Raw genomic sequence first — 19,479 nt, 5'->3', positions numbered from 1 at the left:
ATGTGTTCAAAGTGTAATTTTTTTCTTTTTTTCTTTTTTACTTTTTTCTTTTTTTATATATTTGGTGGGCCCTCGCCTTTTCACCAACCCAGCATCCCAGGCTTCGCGCTCAACGCGGAGAAACGTCTTAGGGCAGGGCCGAAATTGAGGAAAAAACATCATCAACAGGAATGAGGCTGTCGCGTCAAGGCGAGTGCCCGAAGAAACTGCAATGAAGGAGGAAACAAGAAAGAAAACAGCAGCTCCCAGGGTAGCAGCAGCAGCAACAGCAGCGGCGGCGGCTACAGGCAGTACGGGGACCCCGCACGGGGACGCCCCCAGTTCAACAGAACGGGAAGCACGGATTATGCTCGCCTTGTGAGGGTGCCGAAGTACGTCACGTTGACTGACATCAAGGCGGCGGTAACGTCTGTCCTTGGCACGGAGCCGATTGATGCATACTGGTACGGCCGCAGTAGCGCCGACTGTGTATCAAAAAAAAAAAAAAAAAAAAAATTTATAAATATGAAATCATTCAATATCACTACTTCTTATGAACTGACGCATTTTCACCCAGCACCAGCCGAAGAAAAAGAAAGTATTACGATGTGTGCATGATCAACTGTGGTGGCGGCTCCCTTTACGTGTTGTTCTCTATTTACCCCGCATGCATGTGTATGTCTTTGTGTGGTTGTACTCCGTGTTGGTGTTGCCGGCATGGAAGGAACGGCATGGATCGAGAGTACTTGGCGGAGAGAAAAAAGACATGCAGCGCGGAGGAAAATGAAACGAGCCTTCAAATATAATTATATTTAAAGAGAGAGAGAAAGAGAGGGAAGTTATAATTTAAAAAGAAAGAAAGAAAAAAGGAAAAAAGGAAAAAAAAAGCATTTGTGGCCTTTTTTTTATTATTATTTTCCTCTTCTTTGCGTGTGTGTTTGTGCGTTTAGGGCTTGTTTGTTTGCTTTTCTTTCTTTTTTTTCTCTTTTTTTTGTGTGTGTGTGTTTTTTTGTTTGTTTTGTACGCGTGACACTCCCATCATCACCACCAGGCCACATTTTTTGGAGACCGCTGGAGTAATTCTGTTGGAACGCTACCGGTGGTGCGTGGAGCACGGCGAGAAAGAGAGAAGTTGTGGGGGGGTGGGGGGGAAAGTGTGGGAGGGCAGTTTTTATGTCATGTTGCATCCGTGGCATTTTTCCCTCAGTGTGCAGCACGGAGGAGGCAGGAGAGAGCAAACAACAAATATGAATAAATATTGACAGTGAAAACGTGGGTAGGCATGTGTTTCTGCTAACACTAACCATCTTCATTGCTATTACCAACGAGGTGCATAAGTGGTCACACATGGCAAAGCCACCCGCTGCGCGTTTTTTGATGAGATGTCTTTTAACCCCACGTGTGCCGAAACCGGATTTTATATGCATCCCGGGTGGCTGAACGGTTTTTGACGCTGTCAACTTTGGCGTTTGGCAGAGAGCGTCGTGACGGTCAGGAGCGTTACCACGCGCCAACGACCAGAATTTGTTGGGAAAATAGAAAAAATAAAAATAAAAATATATAAAAAATGGGGGGAAAAGGGGGTTTGAAAAAGACCTAAGAGCGGGGGGAAATTTTTTTTTTGCCGGACCCCTTTTTTTTTTTTTTTGTTTTGTTTTTGTTTATTATTTTTATTTACGTCTCATTTCCCCATCATCCTCTTTTTTTTTGTTTTGTTTTTGTTTTGTTTTGTGCGTGTATTTATTTCCATTTTGTTTTTAATATGCGTGCTTTCTTAAAGGAAGTTCCTATACATGTTCAGAAACAAAACAAAAATAAAATAAAATAAAAGATATGTATATTTATATATACGCGTATGTTGTTGTTGTTGTTGTTGTTTCTTTTTTTATTATTGTTTATATGCGTGCGTACGTGGGTGGGTGGGTGGGTGAGTGGGTGCCATTCCAGGGTTTTGTTCGTTGGCTTTATTTGTTGCGGGTGTTGCCACGGCTTTTCCATCTCCGACTCCGCCTCCGCCTATTGACGCTCCTACACACGTGTGTATGTTTGCATCTTCATGTGTGGTATTTGTTCCCCTTCCCGCTTTTTTACGCCCCCCCTTTTTTTTTCTTCCACCCTCTCTTTTGTTGTTGTTGTTGTTGTTGTTTGAAACCCTGCTGAAGGAATCCCGACAACATGGTCCCATGTCACAACAAGGACGCTGTTGGTGCGGCGGAAATACGCGTTGCGGTGACGCACGCCGGGCAAAAAATGGTACTTGTTTTTCCCGCCGCGACTGCAACGGTTGGTAACTTGAAGAATGAACTTGCGCGGCGAAGCGGGGTGCCGCGGGAAAAGCAACGATTGATGTTTGGTGGGCCGGTGCTTAAGCGACACCGTCGTGAAGGGCGCAATGAGGTGCGCCTGATGGATCTGATTGCTGCCGAGCCTCCGGGCACCGCTGGGGGCGGTGAGGCGGGAGCGTCATTGCCCGCTGTCACCATTCCGGTCATGCTGATTGGGTCCGCCACCGCCGTTCCGCACATAAACGAGGAGGCAATGGCGCAGCTGCATCGACTTGTCTCAACGACAGTGGAAGTTGATAGCCGTTGGTACCGTTGCAGTTACAGCAAGGGATACGCGCGGCAGGTTGCCTTTGTCTGCCGAACATGCGTGCGGAGTGGACGAGCGAACCCGGCACACGCCATTTGTTACGCCTGCGCGGATGTCTGTCACGCCTCGCATGACGTGGAGGAGTGGGGTGTGCGTTATTACATGCGCTGCGACTGTTGCACCGCTGCGTGTTGGCACAATGTCGAGAAGAACAATAAAGAAACGGAAAACAAAAATGGCGAAGAGACGCCACAGGGGGTGCAAGGAGAAGGAGAAGAACAAGAGCAACAGCAATGTTGTTTTATTGTCGATTCCGCAACAGGTCTGCCCCCGGCGACATCTGTGGTTCCAATGAATAGTAAAAATCGCTACCCGCGCACGCTAAGCTCGTGGTGTTACTGTGAATGCGAGGAAAACTCCCCCGCTGATGACGCGGACGGTGGCGGTGTTGTCTGCATGTTGTGTGCATCGTGTTACTGGAGTTCACATATGACGCGTCTTTGTAGTGACGCATTCCGCCGCGTCCCGTGCTATGGCGATGTGTTTGAGGGTGTTTTGGTTGCCTTCTTGTGCCGCACGTGTGACACACTTGTCTGCACTCCCTGCCGGCTGCGCTGTCACAAGGATCATGACGTGGATCCGGAGTATATTTTCCCTTCACGGAAGGACGGCACCGGGAATGGAGCCCCGGAGGGTGTGGAGTTCAGTTGTGGATGTCGCGGCTGCTGCTCCATCGCGGAGTTTGTCCCCGAAGAGGAGGCGGGCGACGCTGCTCTCTACATGCCGATGCCGTCGGATGTCGCCATTGAAATCATGAACAATGACCCATTTATGGGTTTTATTTGTGCGCGGTGCATGCAGGAATACCCATGGATTCTGGAAAACGACCCGAGGCAGTGTTACGGCGGAGAGTTGCCGGAACGGGTGCCGGTGGAACAGCACAAACGCATTGTGTCATGTGGAATGGACGCCGATGCTCCGTGTCCAAGTGATGTCTACCCGTTCCACGGCATGCTTTTCCCGGTAGATGCGTTCACGGAGGAAATGACGTGTAAATGCACACCCTGTCGAGAAGCGTATGAAAGATTTGTCCCACGCGCCACCACTGCTACCATCAACGAGATGATGTTGCCGTTGCATGACAACTGTGATCACTGTGGAAATACGATCCGAGATGAGCAAGCCTTCATGTGCCAGACGTGTGAGCTGCAACATGATCGAACCTTCTTTGTCTGTCGGCGCTGCAATCGTCTTCGCCTAGCGAAGGGACTGCCTCCCCTGGGAGGGGCTGGTAGTAGCGCTGGCGGCGGTGATAACCAAAATGGCCGGACCTCCTCCACGCATGAAGCTATAGACATAAACCCCTCCGTATTTAACGATTATGATGATGATGATAATAATAATAATAATATGGCTCCTAATGATGATCATGACGTCGCACCATGGGATCACCCGATTTCTCACGTGTTTATGGAAGATACATATGAAAATCTGTTTAGTCTGTGTGGCATGCAAATCATGCACAACTTGGATGCGGCGTCGCAGGCGTATGTGCTGGAGAACATAGATGCCACCGGTGCCTCGTTTGAGGGGGCAGTGCAGCGTACCTTTGGTCACACACCGCTGGTGTTTGACCCGGACGAGGTGGCCAAGCACCACCAGCAACTTCTGCAGCAGAATGAAGAGTCGAACGACCAGAACTGTGGGGCCAATGCATCCGCAGTGTCCCGTCAAAAGCGGTCACGTGGAAATGAAAATGGTGGCTCAAACAAAAGCCGAAACATCGATGCTGAAGGGCACAGCAAAGAGGAATTAAGTGAGAAGGACGGGGAGGAGTGAAGTGCCGCTACGTCATTGTTGTCTTTTTTTCTTTTCTTTTTGTTTTTTCTCTCGTTTGTGTGAGGGGGGGACAGAGAGAAAGTTGGACCATTTCGAGCAGTATTGACGTGGCGGTGTGTGGATGATGAAAAAAGAGGAGGAGGAGGGAGGATGGGGGGGGGGCGATCATTTGGTGCGTAGGAGGGACATGTGCCCACGACTTACAGTCGTCCCCACCGGAGCATTTGTTTTGGTCGCGGACGGGATGGTTAATGGGCACATCGCATCATCCAATGACGAAGCATGGCATCGTCGTTGTTGTTGTCGTCATTGGGAGGGCGGGGCTCTGATGCTTCCTTTCCCCTTCCTGCTTGTGGAATTATCCCTCTTTTTCTTGTTTTTTGTCTTTGTTTTGTTTTTGTTTTTTATTTTTTGTTGCATGTGACTCACACACATGATGAGCGCCACGCTGCGGCCGGTCCTGCAGGAGGGCCGTGTAGGGTAGAAGGGCACAAAGAAGAAGAAAAGGTGGGAGAAGACGTTGCGTTGATTTTATTGTCCGGTCTGGGCATTCAAAAATGAAGTTGCGGATTTATTTTGGGCCGAAATCCGTCATTCTTTTGGACGCGAATGACGTGGAGACACTCACCCGCCAAATGGCACGACTTGTGCAGCTCGCACTTCCCGATTTGTTTTCCAAGTTTGTTTTTCCGCATGACGACATCACCGCACCCCTCGTGACAGCCCACGGAAGCGCGAGAAATGAGGTACTTGCGCGCCTTATTCCCGAGCGGCCGGTATCACAGAGTGAGAACGAGGCAAACTCCAACCAGTCAGGGTCCAGAAGAGAGTTGCAGTTCCAACTGATACTGGAGGCGCAGACAAAGGCGTTTGGTCCACAGCTGATCATCAACCGGAAGCAGTGGGAGTGGACAAGAGAATTTCTGCGGCGGGAGCTACAATCGTTTGATGTTGGTGTGCATGATGCGTCTTCAGATGTTGTCGCCGGGGATGGTGGGAACAGTAAAAATAGCGGCGGAGGAGAGGGGAATGAGGCTGCCATCCCGTTGGAAGTAATCCTGTTATACCGCTGCTCCGAAACCGGGCTTCTTTGTGTCTGTAGGCATGACATGTTTGCAGAGGCGCCATCGATGCAGTCTGTTCCTCAAGGCGTGAAGGACATCAGTGTTATGGATGCCCGCGGCAAAAAGATGGGCGAGATACGCATCGACTTCAAGCATCCACCGACGCTGCGCAGTCTTAAGCACTCGCTGCAGACGCTTCTCTGCTGGCCCTGTCTCATGGAAATATCATGCCGTATTGCCGAAAAGGAGGGGCTTCTGTCGATTGAAAACGACGCAGATATCACCAGCTTTGTCCACAGCGTGCAACACTTTGGCCATCAAAACATTTGCCTTGTTGTCTCTCTGCCGAGTCACTCTTGTTTGCCTCCGCTTCTTACCGGGACTGCTGCCCTCCCCATAGATGACCCGCAGCAGGGGGCGTCGCACAACAACGCGCCACCAACTGGTTTATATGACAACTTTGAGTCCGTGAGGCAAAAAAGGGAAGAAACACAAAAAATGGTTGCTTTATACGTGCAGCTTATGCGGGGGCTTCGGATAAATGCTTATGGCGTGGGAACACAGCAGATGAAAGCACTGACTAAACATTTTTCCGGCAATGCCGTGACGTTGCCTGAAACAAGTGGAATGAAAACATTGACAGCAGCAGAAGCAGGAAGAAAAGGAACAGCAGCGCCTTCTACCGTTTGTGATGTGTCATTGCCGGGTGATCACGAAGGTGAGACGGCGGTTGGGCGGCAAGGTCGTGAGTTACTCGTTATCCATTACGAGCTGGACCCGGTGGAGGTGCATATAACAGGCCACATCACTGAAATGGAGCTTCAGTCTATTGCTGATGCCATTCTTGCAGTTTGTGCGCGGCAGAATACGAGTAGTGAAGGTACCGTTGAGAATAGGTTCCAGCGGGTTTCGGATTCCATGTTTACCCTGCAACTAGACAAAATTAGTTTCCTCGGTGATGCGCAGGTGGAGGAGCTGGAAGCGTGCCTCGTAGATGTTGTCAAAAGCTTTGGCTGCCTTCAGGTCTGCGAAGCAACAATGTAAAAGTGGATGTATTGCGTCTAGGCAGGGACACGCAGTTTTGACGCTCGTTGACTGTGGCTGTTGTGTTTCCTTCTCTGTTCTGCGCCTTTTTTTTTCTTTTTTCTTTTTTTTTTTGGAGGGGGGGAGGGGAGGGGGTTCGTCCCTTCTCTCGTAGCGGAGACGGCACAGAAAAGGCCTTTTTTGTTTTTTTTTTTTTTTGTTTTTACTGCTGGTGACTTCCATGTAACAACAATTCTGCCGTGCCCGGGGAAGCAGGAGATATTTCATGTGCGAAATGTGGAATAAAGGAAAATATTTATTTATTTATTTATTAATATGTTTGTGTGTATGAAAAGAAGTGAAAATAATAAAAATAAAAATAAAAAAGGCTCCTATACCTCTTTGCCTTTTGAGGGTGTTGTTTGCATCGTCTCGAGCATGCCTTATTAGCCTTTCTTTCTGTCTGCCTGTCTGCATGCATGTGTGTTGATTGACTGTCATTTGTTGTTCATTTCCCTTTTTTTTTTCGTTATAATTACTGTTAACCCTTTGCTGGAGGGGGTGGTGTTTGTGTGTGCCTGCTGTTTGAGGAAAAAAAATAAGATAAAAAAGGAAGAAAAGAAGAGGAGGGAGTGTGGTGCAGAGGAAGAAGATTGGTGGCAGCCAGTCTGTATTTGCTCATCCCCGTGTGCGTGAGGGTGAAGAGCAAAAAGAAAGTGAGAAGGAGAGAGCATTAGTAATTACGTATACAAAATATTAAAATCTAGAGGGAAAGAAGAAAATAATAATAATAATAATAATAATAATATAGGAGCGGTACGACTGCCAGTACTATTGTTGAGGAAGAGAGAGAGAGAGAGAGAGGGGGGCGGGGGTGAAGCAGGGGAAAGGGGAGGCTTTAGAGAAAAGGGACACGTCAGACAAGGACAGGGGAGTGGGTGGTGGTTATGCCTATGAATGCGCCTATGACGAACAACACGGAATTTATTTCCATCAACAGGCCCATTTTGACACCAAAGCAGGAGCAGGAGAAATGGCTTGGTGAGACCGTGCAGGCAGTGACGGAGAAGGCGGCTCGTATGAAGAAATATATTCGTCAACGCGAATTTATTGAAGTCATGCGCAGCGCGTCACAGATGCTCTTAGAGCTTCGTATCGGCATGTTGGCACCGCAGTACTACTATGAGCTCTATGTAAAGGTCTTTGACGAGATGCAGTACTTGGAGCAGTACATAGAGGAGGAACACAACCGTGGCCGGTCTCTGGAGGAAATGTATGAAGTGGTGCAGCACGCCGGTAACATTGTGCCACGTTTGTATCTCCTCATAACCGTTGGCTCGGTGTATGTCAAGTCCGGGGAACAGCCAGCCATTGAGATTCTGCGGGATTTGGTGGAGATGTGCAAAGGGGTACAACACCCTACACGTGGTCTCTTCTTGCGTCACTTTCTCCTGACAATGATGAAGAACAAGTTGCCTGGCGACAGCAACCGTGTTATTGCGAACAGTCTGGAGAGTGATGGTGGGACCGTGGAGGACACAGCCGAGCTGATTCTGCAGAACTTCAGGGAGATGAATTGGTTATGGATCCGTATAGAGGCAAGGGCACCACCGAAGGCCGTGGAGGCTCAGAGTCAGGTGCAGCGCAAAAAAAAGGATCGTAGGGAGTTGTGTGTGCTTGTAGGCATGAACATTGTACGGCTTTCTCAGTTAGAGGGGGTGGAACGACAGTTGTACAAGAGCAACATTCTTCCGCGTCTATTAAGCATCATCGTGAAGTATCGTGAGCCCCTGGCGCAGCAGTACCTGTTGGAAGTTATTGTCCAAGTCTTTCCCGACGAGTTTCATCTCTTCACCCTCAATGAGCTGCTCAGTATTCTTGAGGATGTCTCACCGGGCGTGGATGTGTGCGCCATTTTGGCCTCGCTCATGGAGCGGCTTGGCAACTACGCGGTATCGCTGCGGGAAGGCGTTGCGGAGGTAAGCGGCCGGAAGGAGGAAAAATTGCTGCAGAATATGTTTGAAGTTTTTAAAACACGCCTTGACGCCATGCTGACCGCAAGTCATGTGAGGGATAAAAGCAATCATACCCTTGTTAGTGGAACTAGTAGCAGTGGCGACGGTCCTCAGCGTCCGCATTACCAACTTACACCCTCTTTGTATGTCAACTCCATGACGAGCCTTGTCAGTCTGACCCTAAAGGCAGACCCGGAGGCTGCTGTGGAGCACATTAGTACCGTCTTTACCGCTATGGCAGGGCAACTCGTCCTCCCGCTAAACCACGCAATGGTGACGATGATTGAACGCATGATTGTGCACGTTATTGAGACATTGAAAGACCCAAGTGTTGTACTTGGCATTCGTGACATGGACGTTTTGACGCAAAATTTGCCATTTCTTTCACGTCGGGCGGTGGCACTCAGATTGTGCACGAACATTGTGCGCTCCGCATCTCATCGCATTGGAACGCTTGATTTGTGCGCGCGGCTCTTTGAGCTCCTTGCACCGCTTGTACGGGATGAGCCGGACGCACCTTTGCACCACGGCGCTGTGTATGTTGGCGATGCCGCGGAGGAATTCCTTGAAGAGCAGCACCTCGTGTCTCGCGTGCTGCATCTACTGCAATGCGAAGACGTCTCCATGCAGATGAAAATGTTGAATGGTGTACGGAAGCTGCTGGGGCAAGGCGGGCCGGAGCGCATTGCCGTGACGTTACCGACATTAGTCTCTCTTTACATCCGTCTTGCGCTACGCGTTGCAATCACGGCCAAAACAGAGGGAGCGGATGTTGATGCCAAGACAGATGGGGAAAACAACATTAAGGCGGTGAAAAGGGTGTCGTGCCACAAGCCCTTTCAGATCATTCACTCTGGTGACGGCAAGGGCATTCTTGAGATGCTTGCGGCAGAGAAGCCGACGGAGAGCTTTTACCTTTACCTTACCAGCGCCAACGCCGCAGACACATGTGGCCTGCCCGATGTGGCTTATGAGCTCTACACCAGCGCCTTTCAGATTTACGAGGAGAATGCCGCCGATACGCGGGAGCAGATTGAAATGGTGAGTTGCCTTATCTCCTCCCTCTACAGCCTGCGCAACGTCCCAGAGGAGAGCTACGAGCTGCTCGCGACCAAAGTCTGTCAGTACAGTTCCAAGTTTGTGCGTAAGATTGATCAGAGTCGTGTGGTTTCTCTCTGTGCCAATCTCTTCTGGAGAAGCGCCTTCTCCGAGGAGAGTCACCGCCGTGTTTTGGAGTGTCTGCAGCGCTCCCTGAAGATTGCCGATCACGTGCAGGAGACACAACGGCTCCCTCTCTTTGTTGAGCTGCTTAATCAGGTGCTGCACTACTACGCCACAAAGGCGCCAGGGGTGACGGTGAATTACATCTCTGCCCTCATCGACCTAGTGCAGGAGACGACGAACAGCACCCATAGTATGGTTACCGGCAGTAACAGTGACGACGGCCTCGAGGTGGAGGAACCCTGCGATGGCATGGAGGGGGAAAATAAAAACAACGGCGATTATGTCAACTCGGAAAGGGAGGTGTACACTGCAGCACGTACTTTCTACCGCAACACGACGCACTACATCCGATCGCGGCAGCAGGTAGATGAACGCTGGAAGGAAATTGATGTGTAAAGCCCAAACCCCTTCAAAGTACTGCTGTGTGCACGGGGATGGGGGAGAGAAGAGAGATGGCCACAGCCGTGGCGACGGAATTCACAAAAAAAGAAAAAAAAAGATGATGAGAGGGCGGAGACGCGGTGCACACGGAATGACTTCGTGGCAATGAGTGGACACTCGGGGAGGCGGTGCTGTTTTACTTTTTCTGTAGCTTTTTTGTGCCTAAAAAAAAAAGAGGGGAGAGGGGGGGGGGGGGAAATGTGAGTGGGAAGACATAATAATGAAGGGAGGAGCGAAGGAAAAAGGTCTTTAAAAAAAAAAAAGATAAAAAAGAAAATTGATAGGGATGACAATGGACCAATCGAGATGCCTGTTTTTGTTGTTGTTGTTGTTGTTGTTTTTCTTTCTGTTGTGTGTGAATTGTGAGTTCTTTTTTTCTTTTTTCTTTTTTTTAGCGAGTCGCATTGAACACGAGTTTTGTTTCTTTGTGATGTTTCTGTTTTGTTTTGTTTTGTTTGTTATTTCTGTTCTTCTGCGAACATGTATGCCTGCTGCGGGGAGGGATGGAGCATTGGGTGTATTGCTGCGTGTGGCTGTGGATTTGAATTTCCCTGCCACCCCCATTTTTTTTTTTTTTTTTTTTTTATTTCACTATTATTTTTCTTTTCTCTGCGATGTTAGAAAAGGTGGAAATGGAGGAGATCCAAAATGACCTGGACGTCATCCGCGGCGCCCTCGCCAGATCCCGTTGCCACACGGCAGCAGCGCCACCAGCAGCAGCCTTGCATGATGAGAGGGAGGAGGGCCATCACGGTGGCATCGCGGACAGTCCGAGAAACAGCAGTCATCATCCGACGGGGGTGCCCCACTCACCCATCACGGGCGCGGCAGTGGATCACGACAGGCTTGAGCTGAAGAGGTTACGTGAGCAGGTGTCTACGCTGTCCGCCTGCGAATCAGAAAAGACAAGACTTGAGGTGGAAATGGCGTCCAAGGAGGCGGCGCTGCGGCAGTGTGTTCAGACATCTCGCACAGCGTTGCAGCGGGAGAAGGAGCTGCAGGAGCAGCTGCACCATGCCACGACTTCGCTGCAGGAGAAGCAGGTGGAGCTGACGATGTGGCGTGAGCGGCACCAGCGGCTGCAACGCGAGGCCGATTTGCTGCGGCAGGAAATAGACGCTCTGGCCGGGCAGTGCGACCGTCTCGAGGTGATGTTAGGTGAACTGCGCGAGGCGGTGCAGCAAGCGGCTGGGGAGAATGACAGATTGCGTAGGGCCCTTCAGGAGTCGCAGGAGGAGCGTGATGCTTTGCGTCGCCGACAGGTGGAGCACGACGCCGTCGTTGAACGCGAGGCCGCACTGCAGGAAGAACTGCAGGCGGTACTTGCAACAAATTCGGAGTCGATTGCGTACCTCACAGCGGCGCGTGCGGAGATTGAGGCGCGGCAACAGTACTGGGCTGCCGTGCAAGAAGAACACGTTGCCCTGCAGGAGGCTCTTGGCGCGGCACAGGCAGCCGTGCGTGTGTGGGAGGCACGTTTTGTGTTGGAGCAGGCAGCCCCACCTCTTCCACTGGGAAACGATGAAACGAAACCGGAAGTGTGGTGGTGGTGGACGCGGAGGGGAGGCGGAGGCGGCGTCGCCAAGATCCGTCCATAACGAGACGAGTAGAAACAACAACAGTGGCCCTAGTGACGGCAGCCGAAGAGATGTGTGTGAGGAGGAAGAGGGGGGAGAAGAAGAAAGCCACGAATTGCTTTTGGCGGCACTGGAAGCAAAAGTTGTGGATCTTGCCTTGCACCTGCAGGAGCAGCGTGCGGTGGCAGAGGCGGCGAACGAAAGTTACGCGACAATTGCGGCGGCTGTGACGCTAGAGAGCCGCGAGCTTCTTGGGGCACGGCGTTTACTTGCGTCGCAGAGGCCTGAGTGGACGCACCTCTCGGAGACAAACCAGAAGCTGCAGGCCGCGGCGCTGGCACGTGAGAGTCATGTGGAGGCACTGCAGGAGTTGGTTGTATCCCTTCTCGAGGAACTCACCGAGCAATCCTTGTACTGCTACGAGCTGGAGACGCAGCTGGCAGTGAGGGTCGTTAAGGGGGGCGTGGCGCCACATACGCCGGGCAGCAGTAGTGCTGGTGAGACGCGTCGCTCAAACGCCCTACATTTCTTGCAGAAGCAGCGGAATTTGAAATTTTGCGCTAGCGGAAGGCGGAATTAGTCGCCTTGTTTTGCTACCTTCTTATTATTATTTTCTCCCTCAGCAGTACATGGATGCGCACTAGGGTACTGCTGTGTGTGTGTGTGTGTGTCTAAGAGATTTGGCGGAGGGGTATTTGTTTTGTTTTTCTTTTGAATTCCTTTCTTTTTTTTCTATTTTTTTGTTTTGTTTTGTTTTTTTTTACAGAGAGTGGGGGGGGGGTGTCAATTATTTGTTGAGGAGAAGTGATCGCCCTTCTTTGTTTGTTTGTTTGCTTCTTTTGGTCAGATTTGCACAGAGGGAGAACGAGAGGGACATGTCGATGTGTCTGTCTAGCCATGGATACATGGGATATGCTTTTGAGGGGAAGAAGTGTGGGAAGGAAAGTTTGCCATTTTTGAATGGCACATGCGCCTTAACGAGCGCCGTGGTGCGAGCAAAAAAAAAAAAAAAAGTGTTCCATTTGTTTGCTTTTTACACTTCTCTCTCACCACTTTTCTTTTAGTTTCCAGCTGTTGAGGCGAGTAGTTTTTGGCACACACGACAAAAAATAACGGCAAAAGGGGGTTGCGTGTGTTTTGTGTTCACAGTGAGTGTGTGTGGAGGGGAGGGGGCGGAATGTCCGACGGGGTGGTGTTGGATGGAACGACACTCTGCGCGGTGGCATGCGGGCTGACTTCTCTCGACATGATTCCACTCCTGTGCGGTCGCACGGCTGATGGCCAAACGGAGGATGCACCGCCGCCGCCCCCCCGCAGCATCACTGAGGCACATCTCAGCTTCAACGCCATTGACAGCCGCTCTTTGTGCCGCCTCTCGCATCTCGCCGCCACCCTCCAGACCCTCGTCCTTGACAACAACGAGCTGCAAGAGGTGTCGTCGCTTCCGCCGTTGCCGGGGCTTCAGCGGTTGTGGCTTAACAACAACCGCCTCGTGGGCCTGGACGACGTGTTGACTGTTGTCTCCATGCAGTGCCCGGCGCTGACGTATCTCTCGCTGCTCCGCAACCCCTGCTGTCCGAGTGAACTGGACGGCCACTTGCCGATTGAGTACACGCGGTACCGTCTTTACGTGAAGTACGTGCTGCCCAAGCTTGCGCATCTTGACACGGATTCCTTCACGCAGGCTGAGGCAAAAGAAGCAAAGAAAAAGGGAAAGTTTGCGCGGCCGGCAAGAGTAAAAACCAATAATGGGGCCGCAGAGAAACGCCCAATAACGGTGCGGGTGAATAACAACCGCGACACGGAGCAGAGTGGAAACAACAGTGTAGAAAGGGAAGATTTATTTGCTTCTTTTGATGCTCGCCGGCATGAGGGAGCGGGTGCCGTAACGTACCTGTCAGAGCACCGAACCGTCTATGTTGGGCGAAGGAGTGAGGGCAACAGGTTTATTTGTGACGACATGCTTTAAAAATGGGGCACACACACACACACGCACGCAAATGTGTATAAGGTACACAACCTTTCCCCTTCCCATCCCCAACCCCAACCCCAACCCCCGTGGGTGTGTTTGTGCGTGAGTGTATGTCTGTTTGTTTCATTGTGAATTAGGAACAGAGAAAAAGGGATGATATGAAGTTTGCATTATGCATTTAATGTAATTCTATTGTGGTAGTTTTGCCTCGGATCTTTTTATTTGGTTCCTTTCTTTTCTTTTTTTTTTTTTTTTTCTTTTTTTTTACTTTTGTCGTGTTGCTGCGGGGGGCTTCAACACGCACACACACACACACACTTCTGTGGCGGGTGCTACGAGAGGAAGAAAGGTTGGTAGATAAGGGAGGTAGGCAGCAGTGAGGAGGGAGCAGATGGTAAAGGAAACAGAGTATTACGAGATTCTCGGCCTAGAAGCGGAAGCCACGGAGCATGACATCAAGCGGGCATATCGTCGCCTTGCGCTGAAGTATCACCCGGACAAGAACCCCGGCGACCAGGAGGCGGCGGAAATGTTTAAGCGGATCGGTCATGCATACGAGATTCTCAGTGACGAAGAGAAGCGGCGCATTTACGACCAGCACGGCAAGGCTGGGCTGGAGGGTGGTAGCATGGACGAAGGTGGCCTCGATGCAGCTGACATATTCTCCATGTTTTTTGGCGGTGGACGGCGGCCACGTGGGGAGCGGAAGCCGAGGGATCTTGTGCATGAAATGCGGGTTTCGCTTGAAGACATGTATAACGGGAAAACAAAGAAAATCTCCGTCACACGTGATCGAATCTGTGGTGCGTGTGAGGGTGGCGGCATCAAGCCCGGGGCGGAGCGCCGCACGTGTGTTGCCTGCCGCGGTCAGGGCGTGCAGACGTTTGTGCAGGAATTGTTTATTGGCATGCATCAACGCATGCAGCAGACGTGTCAAAGCTGCGGTGGGGAAGGTACTACAGTGCGGGAAGTGGACATTTGTGGCCGGTGTCGCGGATCTGGCATCGTGAAGGATCAGAAGATACTCGAAGTCCACATTGAGAAGGGCATGAAACACCAGGACGTTGTACGGTTTGATGGTGAAGGGAATGAAGTAGTCGGTGTGCGTCTTAAGGGCGACGTGCTCATCATATTGGCGCAAAAACCGCATGACGTCTTCCGCCGTGTTGGTAATCACCTCATCATGAATTACACCATCAACCTGCAGGAGGCGCTCTGTGGGTTTGAGCTCCCCGTGCAGCACCTCGACAAGCGTCTGCGGCTGATAACGATTCCGTGCGGGCAGGTGATAGACCCCGGGGCGGCGTGGGTGGTACGGGGAGAGGGGATGCCGCTTCCAAACACGGGCGGACTGGACCGCGGCAACCTCGTCATCCACTTCGAGGTGGAATACCCGACGCGGCTGAGCGCACAGCAGCTGAAGAGCATCGCCAAGGCGTTGGGCGTGACGGAGTCGTTCCCGCGGGTCACTGGGCAGAAGTTGACGCTCAGCGACGTAAGCCAGCGGCAGTCGAGGCGGCGCAGCGGGTCGCAGCGAGCCAACGCCGCGGCCCGGCGGAGACAAATGCAGATGGCAGGCGGCATGGATGAGGAGGGCTTCACAGCATTTCATGGCGGCCATTCGGGGGCGCAGACGGTGCAGTGTGCCCATCAGTAAGCATGCAGGCAGCCCCACCACAATTCCGTAGAAAGGGGGACAAAAATAATAAGAAAGAAAAAAAAGAAAAGAGGGAGATTTGAAAGAAAGGAACGTGACGAGAACAAAAATACAAGAAAAAAAAAAAAGAGGGAAGGAATTTAAGTGGGGAATGAAAATACAAAAAAAAAAAAAGAAGAAGAGGGGGATATCTGCATGGCATTGGGGCAGAAGAGTGAAAGAAATTTGAAAAAAAAAAAAAAAGGTGAGAATAAAGAAATGGACAGAATTGGGATGCGTGTGTGTGTGTGTGTGTGTGTGTGTGTGTGTGTGAGAGTTCCTTCCGGCCGGGACACCTGCAAAAGAGACGAGGGATGCAAAGAATTCACATGGACGTTGCTTGAATTCATATAGACATGTGTATTGTTTGTATATATACATATATATATACATGCGTATTTGCATGCCCCTTGTCTTTATTGTTTACACATTCTTCAGCTGTATTTCTTATAATAATAACAATGGTGCTCATGTTTCCCCTTTTTTTTTTTTTTTTTTTTTTTTTTTACTTTTCCTTGATGCGTACTGTGCCGGTCATTCTCCTTCTTCTTTTGTTTGTTTGTTTTTGTGTGTGCATTCATCCCCCTATCTCTCTCTTTCTTTCTTTCTTTCTTTCTTTCTTTTTGTTTTCCCTCTTATTGGGTAGTAATGCCCACAAGCGGCTAAATTTATTTATATTTGTATGTGTGTTATCCGCCTACCTGACCACATACATCAATAAAAATATATATATTTATATTTATATATATATATGCATTTATATATCTATTGACGGTTTTCTCTAATTTTCTTTAAAAAGTTGTGGAGGCGGGAAAGCTGCAATGCATAAATCAAGGAAAAAATGTGTTTATATGATATTATATGTTATGTATGTATGCATGTGTGTTTTTATATGAAGAATGTGCCGATCCCTGTTTTGTTTTTTTTTTTTTTTTCCTCCTCTCACTCTCTCCCCCCCTCCTCCCTCTCTCTCTCCCTTTCGTTTACCTCATGTATGCATCTTATGGGTGTTATTCCCGCCACTCCACGGAACAAATAATTTATATTTACAAATAGGAGGGGGGGAGACGCAGATATAATCACAATAAGTAAGGCATTTTTCTGTTTGACCGCCCTCACTGGAAAAAGGGGGTGGGTAATAAAAAACATGATGTTTGCAAGGCAGCCGCTGTGGGTGCCGCTGTTGACACACGCACCGGTGTTTTTGGAACGATATCTCTCCCTAACGCAGGCCTCTCCCCACACGAAGCTGCTGCTGGATTCTATCAACTACTCGCCGGAGGACACGCGGGTGCTACTCGTGCCGGACGCAAGGGCGAAAGGGCGTCATGTGACATATGCGATGGCGTTTCCCTTTACAGTCACCGCTGCCGTGTGCGACGCAGGGATTCCCGGTGGCGCGGATGGTGGTGTAATGAGCAGCGGGGCGTTCACGTCCCTCTTGGATGTGACCACAACAATACACGTCATGGAACGTATCATGCCTTCCAGAGACGCCCACGTCTCGGTGAGCATGCAGACAAATTGCCTGCACCCCATCCAACTTGGCGAAAAGGTGCTGCTGATCAGTCGTGCAGACAAGATGGGATCTCGACTCGCATTCATGTCAGCGGAGTTACTGCGCGACAACTGTGGTGGGAATACGGCGTTGGACGGAGAGCCGCCGGCGGCTACAGTGGAAGAAATGGAGAGGCTTCTTAGACGCTTTGAGATCCTCGCCAACGGAAAACATGTGAAGTGCTTCATTCGCCCCAAATAATAATAATAATAATACAGGGTAAAGGGGGCCATTATATATATATAAGTATTGCACCCCGCATGTATAGAAGAGACGTCCGTATGCCGTTTCTGGCAATTTTTCCTCCTTTCCTCTTAGTTTTTTGGTTGCTGCGGGATGAAAAACCGCATGACTGTTGGACCTCATCATGAATTACACTATCAACTGCAGGAGGCGCTCTGTGGGTTTGAGCTTCCCGTGCAGCACCTCGACAGGCGTCTGCGTGATAAAGATTCGTGCGGGCAGGTGATAGACCCCGGGGCGGCGTGGGTGGTACGGGGCGAGGGGATGCCGCTTCAAACACGGGCGGACTGGACCGCGGCAACCTCGTCTCACTTGAGTGGAATACCCGACGCAGCTGAGCGCACAGCACAAGAGCACCAAAGCGTTGGGCGTGACGGAGTGTTCCTGCGGGTCTGGGAGAGGTTGACGCTAAGCGCGTAAGCCGGGCGGCGCAGCGCAGCGAGCCGCGGCCCGGGGGCGGAGTGAGGAGGGCTTCGCGGGGCAGATCCAAAGGAAGAAAAAAGAAGAGGGGGAGGCATTGGGGCTGGGAAAAAAAAAAAATCGAAAAGAAACATGTCTTTTTGTATTTCTTATAATAATAACAATGGTGCTCATGTCTCCCCTTTTTTTTTCTTTTTTTTACTTTTCCTTGATGCGTACGTGCCGGCCATTCTTCTTTCTGCCTTTTTTTTTTTTCTTTTTTTTTTTTTTTTTTTGGATATATATGTATGTGTATGTATGTATGTGTGTGTGTTTTTGTATGAAGGCCGATCATTTTTTTTTTTTTTTCCTCCTCTTACTCTCTCTCTCCCTCTCTCTCTCTCTCTCTCTTTCTTTCGTTTACCTCATGCATGCATCTTATGGGTGTTATTCCCGCCACTCCACGGAAAAATAATTTATATTTACAAATAGGAGGGGGGAGGGAGGGGGGGGGCCACATTGCGGGCGGCCCCATTATGCAGGTCCCTAGTGCGCTAATAAAGGGGGATATATATATATATATATATATTGCACACGCATGTAAGAAGAGACGTCCGTATGTTGTTCCTCAATTTTTTCCCTTTTCCTCTTAGTTTTTTGGCTGCTGCGTTTGTTTTTTTTGTTTTTTGTTTTTGTTTTTTTGTTGTTGTTTTTCCGATTGTTAACTGAAAAATAATGAGAACTGCGGGCTTTGAAGTCTTCTTTTTTTTTTTTTTGCTGCGAATTCGGCGGTGGGTTGAGTTTGTTCCAGTTTATTTGTGAGCGAGAAATCTCTTCTTCTGCGAGCCGCCAAGCAGAGAGAGAGAGAGAGAGAGAGAGAGAGGAGGAGGAGGGGGGTTAGTGTTGTGCGGTTGCGGAGTTTTTCCTCATCGGGATGTGATGCCGCCGTTGCCTCGTTGTTTGATCGTCCACCTCTTTGTGTGTTTGTGTGCGTCTGTTGATGCTTGCAGTGGTTCTGTCTGCATACATGTATTTTCTTGAAGGGAGTTGTTGGGTGTTCTCAGGAATTGCCTTCACGCAGGGAAGGAAGGGGCAGAGACGAGAGAAAAGGGGGAGCAAAGAAAAAAAAAGAAGAGGGGTTGAAGAGGGCATGGCGACATCGTTAGAGAATGTGGTGTGGGCGCCCGTGATGCAGGTGTTCCCCAACTACTTGGACATACACGCCCAACTCCGGGGCCTTGACAACTTTGGTTTCCGACTGCTGGAGGAGCAGCTGCAGATGGTGCTGCAGGACGTGTTTGTTGCTGTGGAGAGGTCCCCTACAAATCCAGCACAGGGGCAGAAACCGAAATTTCCGTACGCCATGGCGTGGCCCATCAGAATTACCCCTGCGGTGACGGAGGGTGACGGCACACTCTCGCAGGGGGCCGTGCTCGCAATCACCGACATGTTTACATCATTCCACGCGATGCTGGCTCTCCTGCCATCACACCCCGGGCACGTCTCAGTGTCCATGCAGTGCAATAGAATGCAGACAATTCGGGAGAAGGATGCCATCATCGTTGTAACACGCATTGATAAGATCGGCAACCGTTTGATTTTCACTACCGCGGAGTTTCTCCGTTCCATGTCACCGGCCGTGGCTATGTTAGACTTTGCTGAGAAAGGAATAGATGCGGCGATCCGATGCCACTCCCTCTGTAGCAATGTAAAGCATGTCAAGGCAGTGTTGACGCCAATTATCGAAACACCCACATAAGGGAGCTCTGTGCATGCCGAGTGCATTGGCCAAGGGGGCGTGGCGGTGGGGAGACACAAATGGGGATGATTGAAGGAAGGAATGCGAGTAGGTGTCTG

The 19,479-nt window shown here is 50.2% G+C and overlaps 8 protein-coding genes and 2 pseudogenes across 8 annotated transcripts, besides 57 other annotated features; all 10 read left to right on the top strand.

The window, feature by feature from the left end:
• Positions 1 to 13: part of a sequence feature (haploid, Esmeraldo-like haplotype) that runs on past the window's edge.
• Positions 14 to 546: a sequence feature (areas merged during assembly that could not be assigned to a particular haplotype. This can correspond to areas where the two haplotypes were merged or to regions with more than two copies in the genome that were merged during assembly.).
• Positions 19 to 55: a sequence feature (A-rich).
• Positions 253 to 282: a microsatellite.
• Positions 474 to 495: a microsatellite.
• Positions 547 to 841: a sequence feature (areas merged during assembly that could not be assigned to a particular haplotype. This can correspond to areas where the two haplotypes were merged or to regions with more than two copies in the genome that were merged during assembly.).
• Positions 830 to 864: a microsatellite.
• Positions 842 to 1,932: a sequence feature (areas merged during assembly that could not be assigned to a particular haplotype. This can correspond to areas where the two haplotypes were merged or to regions with more than two copies in the genome that were merged during assembly.).
• Positions 902 to 998: a microsatellite.
• Positions 1,228 to 1,518, top strand: Tc00.1047053511367.199 (annotated as a pseudogene).
• Positions 1,519 to 1,548: a sequence feature (AT_rich).
• Positions 1,613 to 1,655: a microsatellite.
• Positions 1,680 to 1,711: a microsatellite.
• Positions 1,790 to 1,829: a sequence feature (AT_rich).
• Positions 1,836 to 1,857: a microsatellite.
• Positions 1,891 to 1,917: a microsatellite.
• Positions 1,933 to 3,826: a sequence feature (areas merged during assembly that could not be assigned to a particular haplotype. This can correspond to areas where the two haplotypes were merged or to regions with more than two copies in the genome that were merged during assembly.).
• Positions 2,103 to 2,125: a microsatellite.
• Tc00.1047053511367.190 (hypothetical protein, conserved) lies at positions 2,155 to 4,410 on the top strand (the record flags this gene model as incomplete). The annotated part of the gene is made up of 1 exon (XM_814333.1): positions 2,155 to 4,410. One exon carries the CDS (start codon positions 2,155 to 2,157, stop codon positions 4,408 to 4,410), a length of 2,256 nt encoding a protein of 751 aa, XP_819426.1.
• Positions 3,827 to 3,931: a sequence feature (areas merged during assembly that could not be assigned to a particular haplotype. This can correspond to areas where the two haplotypes were merged or to regions with more than two copies in the genome that were merged during assembly.).
• Positions 3,932 to 8,524: a sequence feature (areas merged during assembly that could not be assigned to a particular haplotype. This can correspond to areas where the two haplotypes were merged or to regions with more than two copies in the genome that were merged during assembly.).
• Positions 3,953 to 3,982: a microsatellite.
• Positions 4,788 to 4,815: a microsatellite.
• On the top strand, positions 4,968 to 6,518 carry Tc00.1047053511367.180 (uncharacterized protein; the record flags this gene model as incomplete). Its single annotated transcript, XM_814332.1, has 1 exon — positions 4,968 to 6,518. The coding sequence occupies one exon, from the start codon at positions 4,968 to 4,970 to the stop codon at positions 6,516 to 6,518; it is 1,551 nt and encodes a 516-aa protein (XP_819425.1).
• Positions 6,605 to 6,632: a microsatellite.
• Positions 6,695 to 6,722: a microsatellite.
• Positions 6,811 to 6,830: a microsatellite.
• Positions 6,864 to 6,883: a microsatellite.
• Positions 7,278 to 7,305: a microsatellite.
• Positions 7,337 to 7,361: a microsatellite.
• Tc00.1047053511367.170 (vacuolar protein sorting-associated protein 35, putative) lies at positions 7,445 to 10,132 on the top strand (the record flags this gene model as incomplete). Its single annotated transcript, XM_814331.1, has 1 exon — positions 7,445 to 10,132. One exon carries the CDS (start codon positions 7,445 to 7,447, stop codon positions 10,130 to 10,132), a length of 2,688 nt encoding a protein of 895 aa, XP_819424.1.
• Positions 8,525 to 9,030: a sequence feature (haploid, non-Esmeraldo-like haplotype).
• Positions 9,031 to 10,084: a sequence feature (haploid, Esmeraldo-like haplotype).
• Positions 10,085 to 10,631: a sequence feature (areas merged during assembly that could not be assigned to a particular haplotype. This can correspond to areas where the two haplotypes were merged or to regions with more than two copies in the genome that were merged during assembly.).
• Positions 10,489 to 10,530: a microsatellite.
• Positions 10,592 to 10,634: a sequence feature (A-rich).
• Positions 10,632 to 13,154: a sequence feature (areas merged during assembly that could not be assigned to a particular haplotype. This can correspond to areas where the two haplotypes were merged or to regions with more than two copies in the genome that were merged during assembly.).
• Positions 10,741 to 10,766: a microsatellite.
• Tc00.1047053511367.159 lies at positions 10,792 to 12,336 on the top strand (annotated as a pseudogene).
• Positions 12,449 to 12,516: a sequence feature (A-rich).
• Positions 12,932 to 13,723, top strand: Tc00.1047053511367.150 (hypothetical protein, conserved; the record flags this gene model as incomplete). Its single annotated transcript, XM_814330.1, has 1 exon — positions 12,932 to 13,723. The coding sequence occupies one exon, from the start codon at positions 12,932 to 12,934 to the stop codon at positions 13,721 to 13,723; it is 792 nt and encodes a 263-aa protein (XP_819423.1).
• Positions 13,155 to 13,450: a sequence feature (areas merged during assembly that could not be assigned to a particular haplotype. This can correspond to areas where the two haplotypes were merged or to regions with more than two copies in the genome that were merged during assembly.).
• Positions 13,451 to 15,156: a sequence feature (areas merged during assembly that could not be assigned to a particular haplotype. This can correspond to areas where the two haplotypes were merged or to regions with more than two copies in the genome that were merged during assembly.).
• Positions 13,785 to 13,811: a microsatellite.
• Positions 13,957 to 13,992: a microsatellite.
• Tc00.1047053511367.138 (chaperone DnaJ protein, putative) lies at positions 14,118 to 15,383 on the top strand (the record flags this gene model as incomplete). The annotated part of the gene is made up of 1 exon (XM_814350.1): positions 14,118 to 15,383. The coding sequence occupies one exon, from the start codon at positions 14,118 to 14,120 to the stop codon at positions 15,381 to 15,383; it is 1,266 nt and encodes a 421-aa protein (XP_819443.1).
• Positions 15,157 to 15,597: a sequence feature (haploid, non-Esmeraldo-like haplotype).
• Positions 15,425 to 15,565: a sequence feature (T-rich).
• Positions 15,598 to 17,212: a sequence feature (haploid, Esmeraldo-like haplotype).
• Positions 15,658 to 15,695: a microsatellite.
• Positions 15,771 to 15,821: a microsatellite.
• Positions 15,903 to 15,929: a microsatellite.
• Positions 16,013 to 16,045: a microsatellite.
• Positions 16,146 to 16,191: a microsatellite.
• Positions 16,361 to 16,403: a microsatellite.
• On the top strand, positions 16,570 to 17,181 carry Tc00.1047053511367.129 (hypothetical protein, conserved; the record flags this gene model as incomplete). Its single annotated transcript, XM_814349.1, has 1 exon — positions 16,570 to 17,181. One exon carries the CDS (start codon positions 16,570 to 16,572, stop codon positions 17,179 to 17,181), a length of 612 nt encoding a protein of 203 aa, XP_819442.1.
• Positions 17,213 to 17,884: a sequence feature (haploid, non-Esmeraldo-like haplotype).
• On the top strand, positions 17,317 to 17,643 carry Tc00.1047053511367.120 (DnaJ homolog subfamily A member 2, putative; the record flags this gene model as incomplete). Its single annotated transcript, XM_814329.1, has 1 exon — positions 17,317 to 17,643. One exon carries the CDS (start codon positions 17,317 to 17,319, stop codon positions 17,641 to 17,643), a length of 327 nt encoding a protein of 108 aa, XP_819422.1.
• Positions 17,885 to 18,483: a sequence feature (areas merged during assembly that could not be assigned to a particular haplotype. This can correspond to areas where the two haplotypes were merged or to regions with more than two copies in the genome that were merged during assembly.).
• Positions 17,887 to 17,918: a microsatellite.
• Positions 17,922 to 17,956: a microsatellite.
• Positions 18,002 to 18,040: a microsatellite.
• Positions 18,190 to 18,211: a microsatellite.
• Positions 18,299 to 18,336: a microsatellite.
• Positions 18,478 to 18,505: a microsatellite.
• Positions 18,484 to 19,479: part of a sequence feature (areas merged during assembly that could not be assigned to a particular haplotype. This can correspond to areas where the two haplotypes were merged or to regions with more than two copies in the genome that were merged during assembly.) that runs on past the window's edge.
• Tc00.1047053511367.110 (hypothetical protein, conserved) lies at positions 18,623 to 19,381 on the top strand (the record flags this gene model as incomplete). Its single annotated transcript, XM_814328.1, has 1 exon — positions 18,623 to 19,381. One exon carries the CDS (start codon positions 18,623 to 18,625, stop codon positions 19,379 to 19,381), a length of 759 nt encoding a protein of 252 aa, XP_819421.1.

The sequence above is a fragment of the Trypanosoma cruzi genome, genomic scaffold (assembly GCF_000209065.1).
Source record: "Trypanosoma cruzi strain CL Brener 1047053517101 genomic scaffold, whole genome shotgun sequence".
NCBI lineage: Eukaryota > Euglenozoa > Kinetoplastea > Trypanosomatida > Trypanosomatidae > Trypanosoma > Trypanosoma cruzi.
The sequence above is the reverse complement of the archived record's forward strand: the minus strand, read 5'-3'. Positions and strand labels throughout refer to the sequence as shown.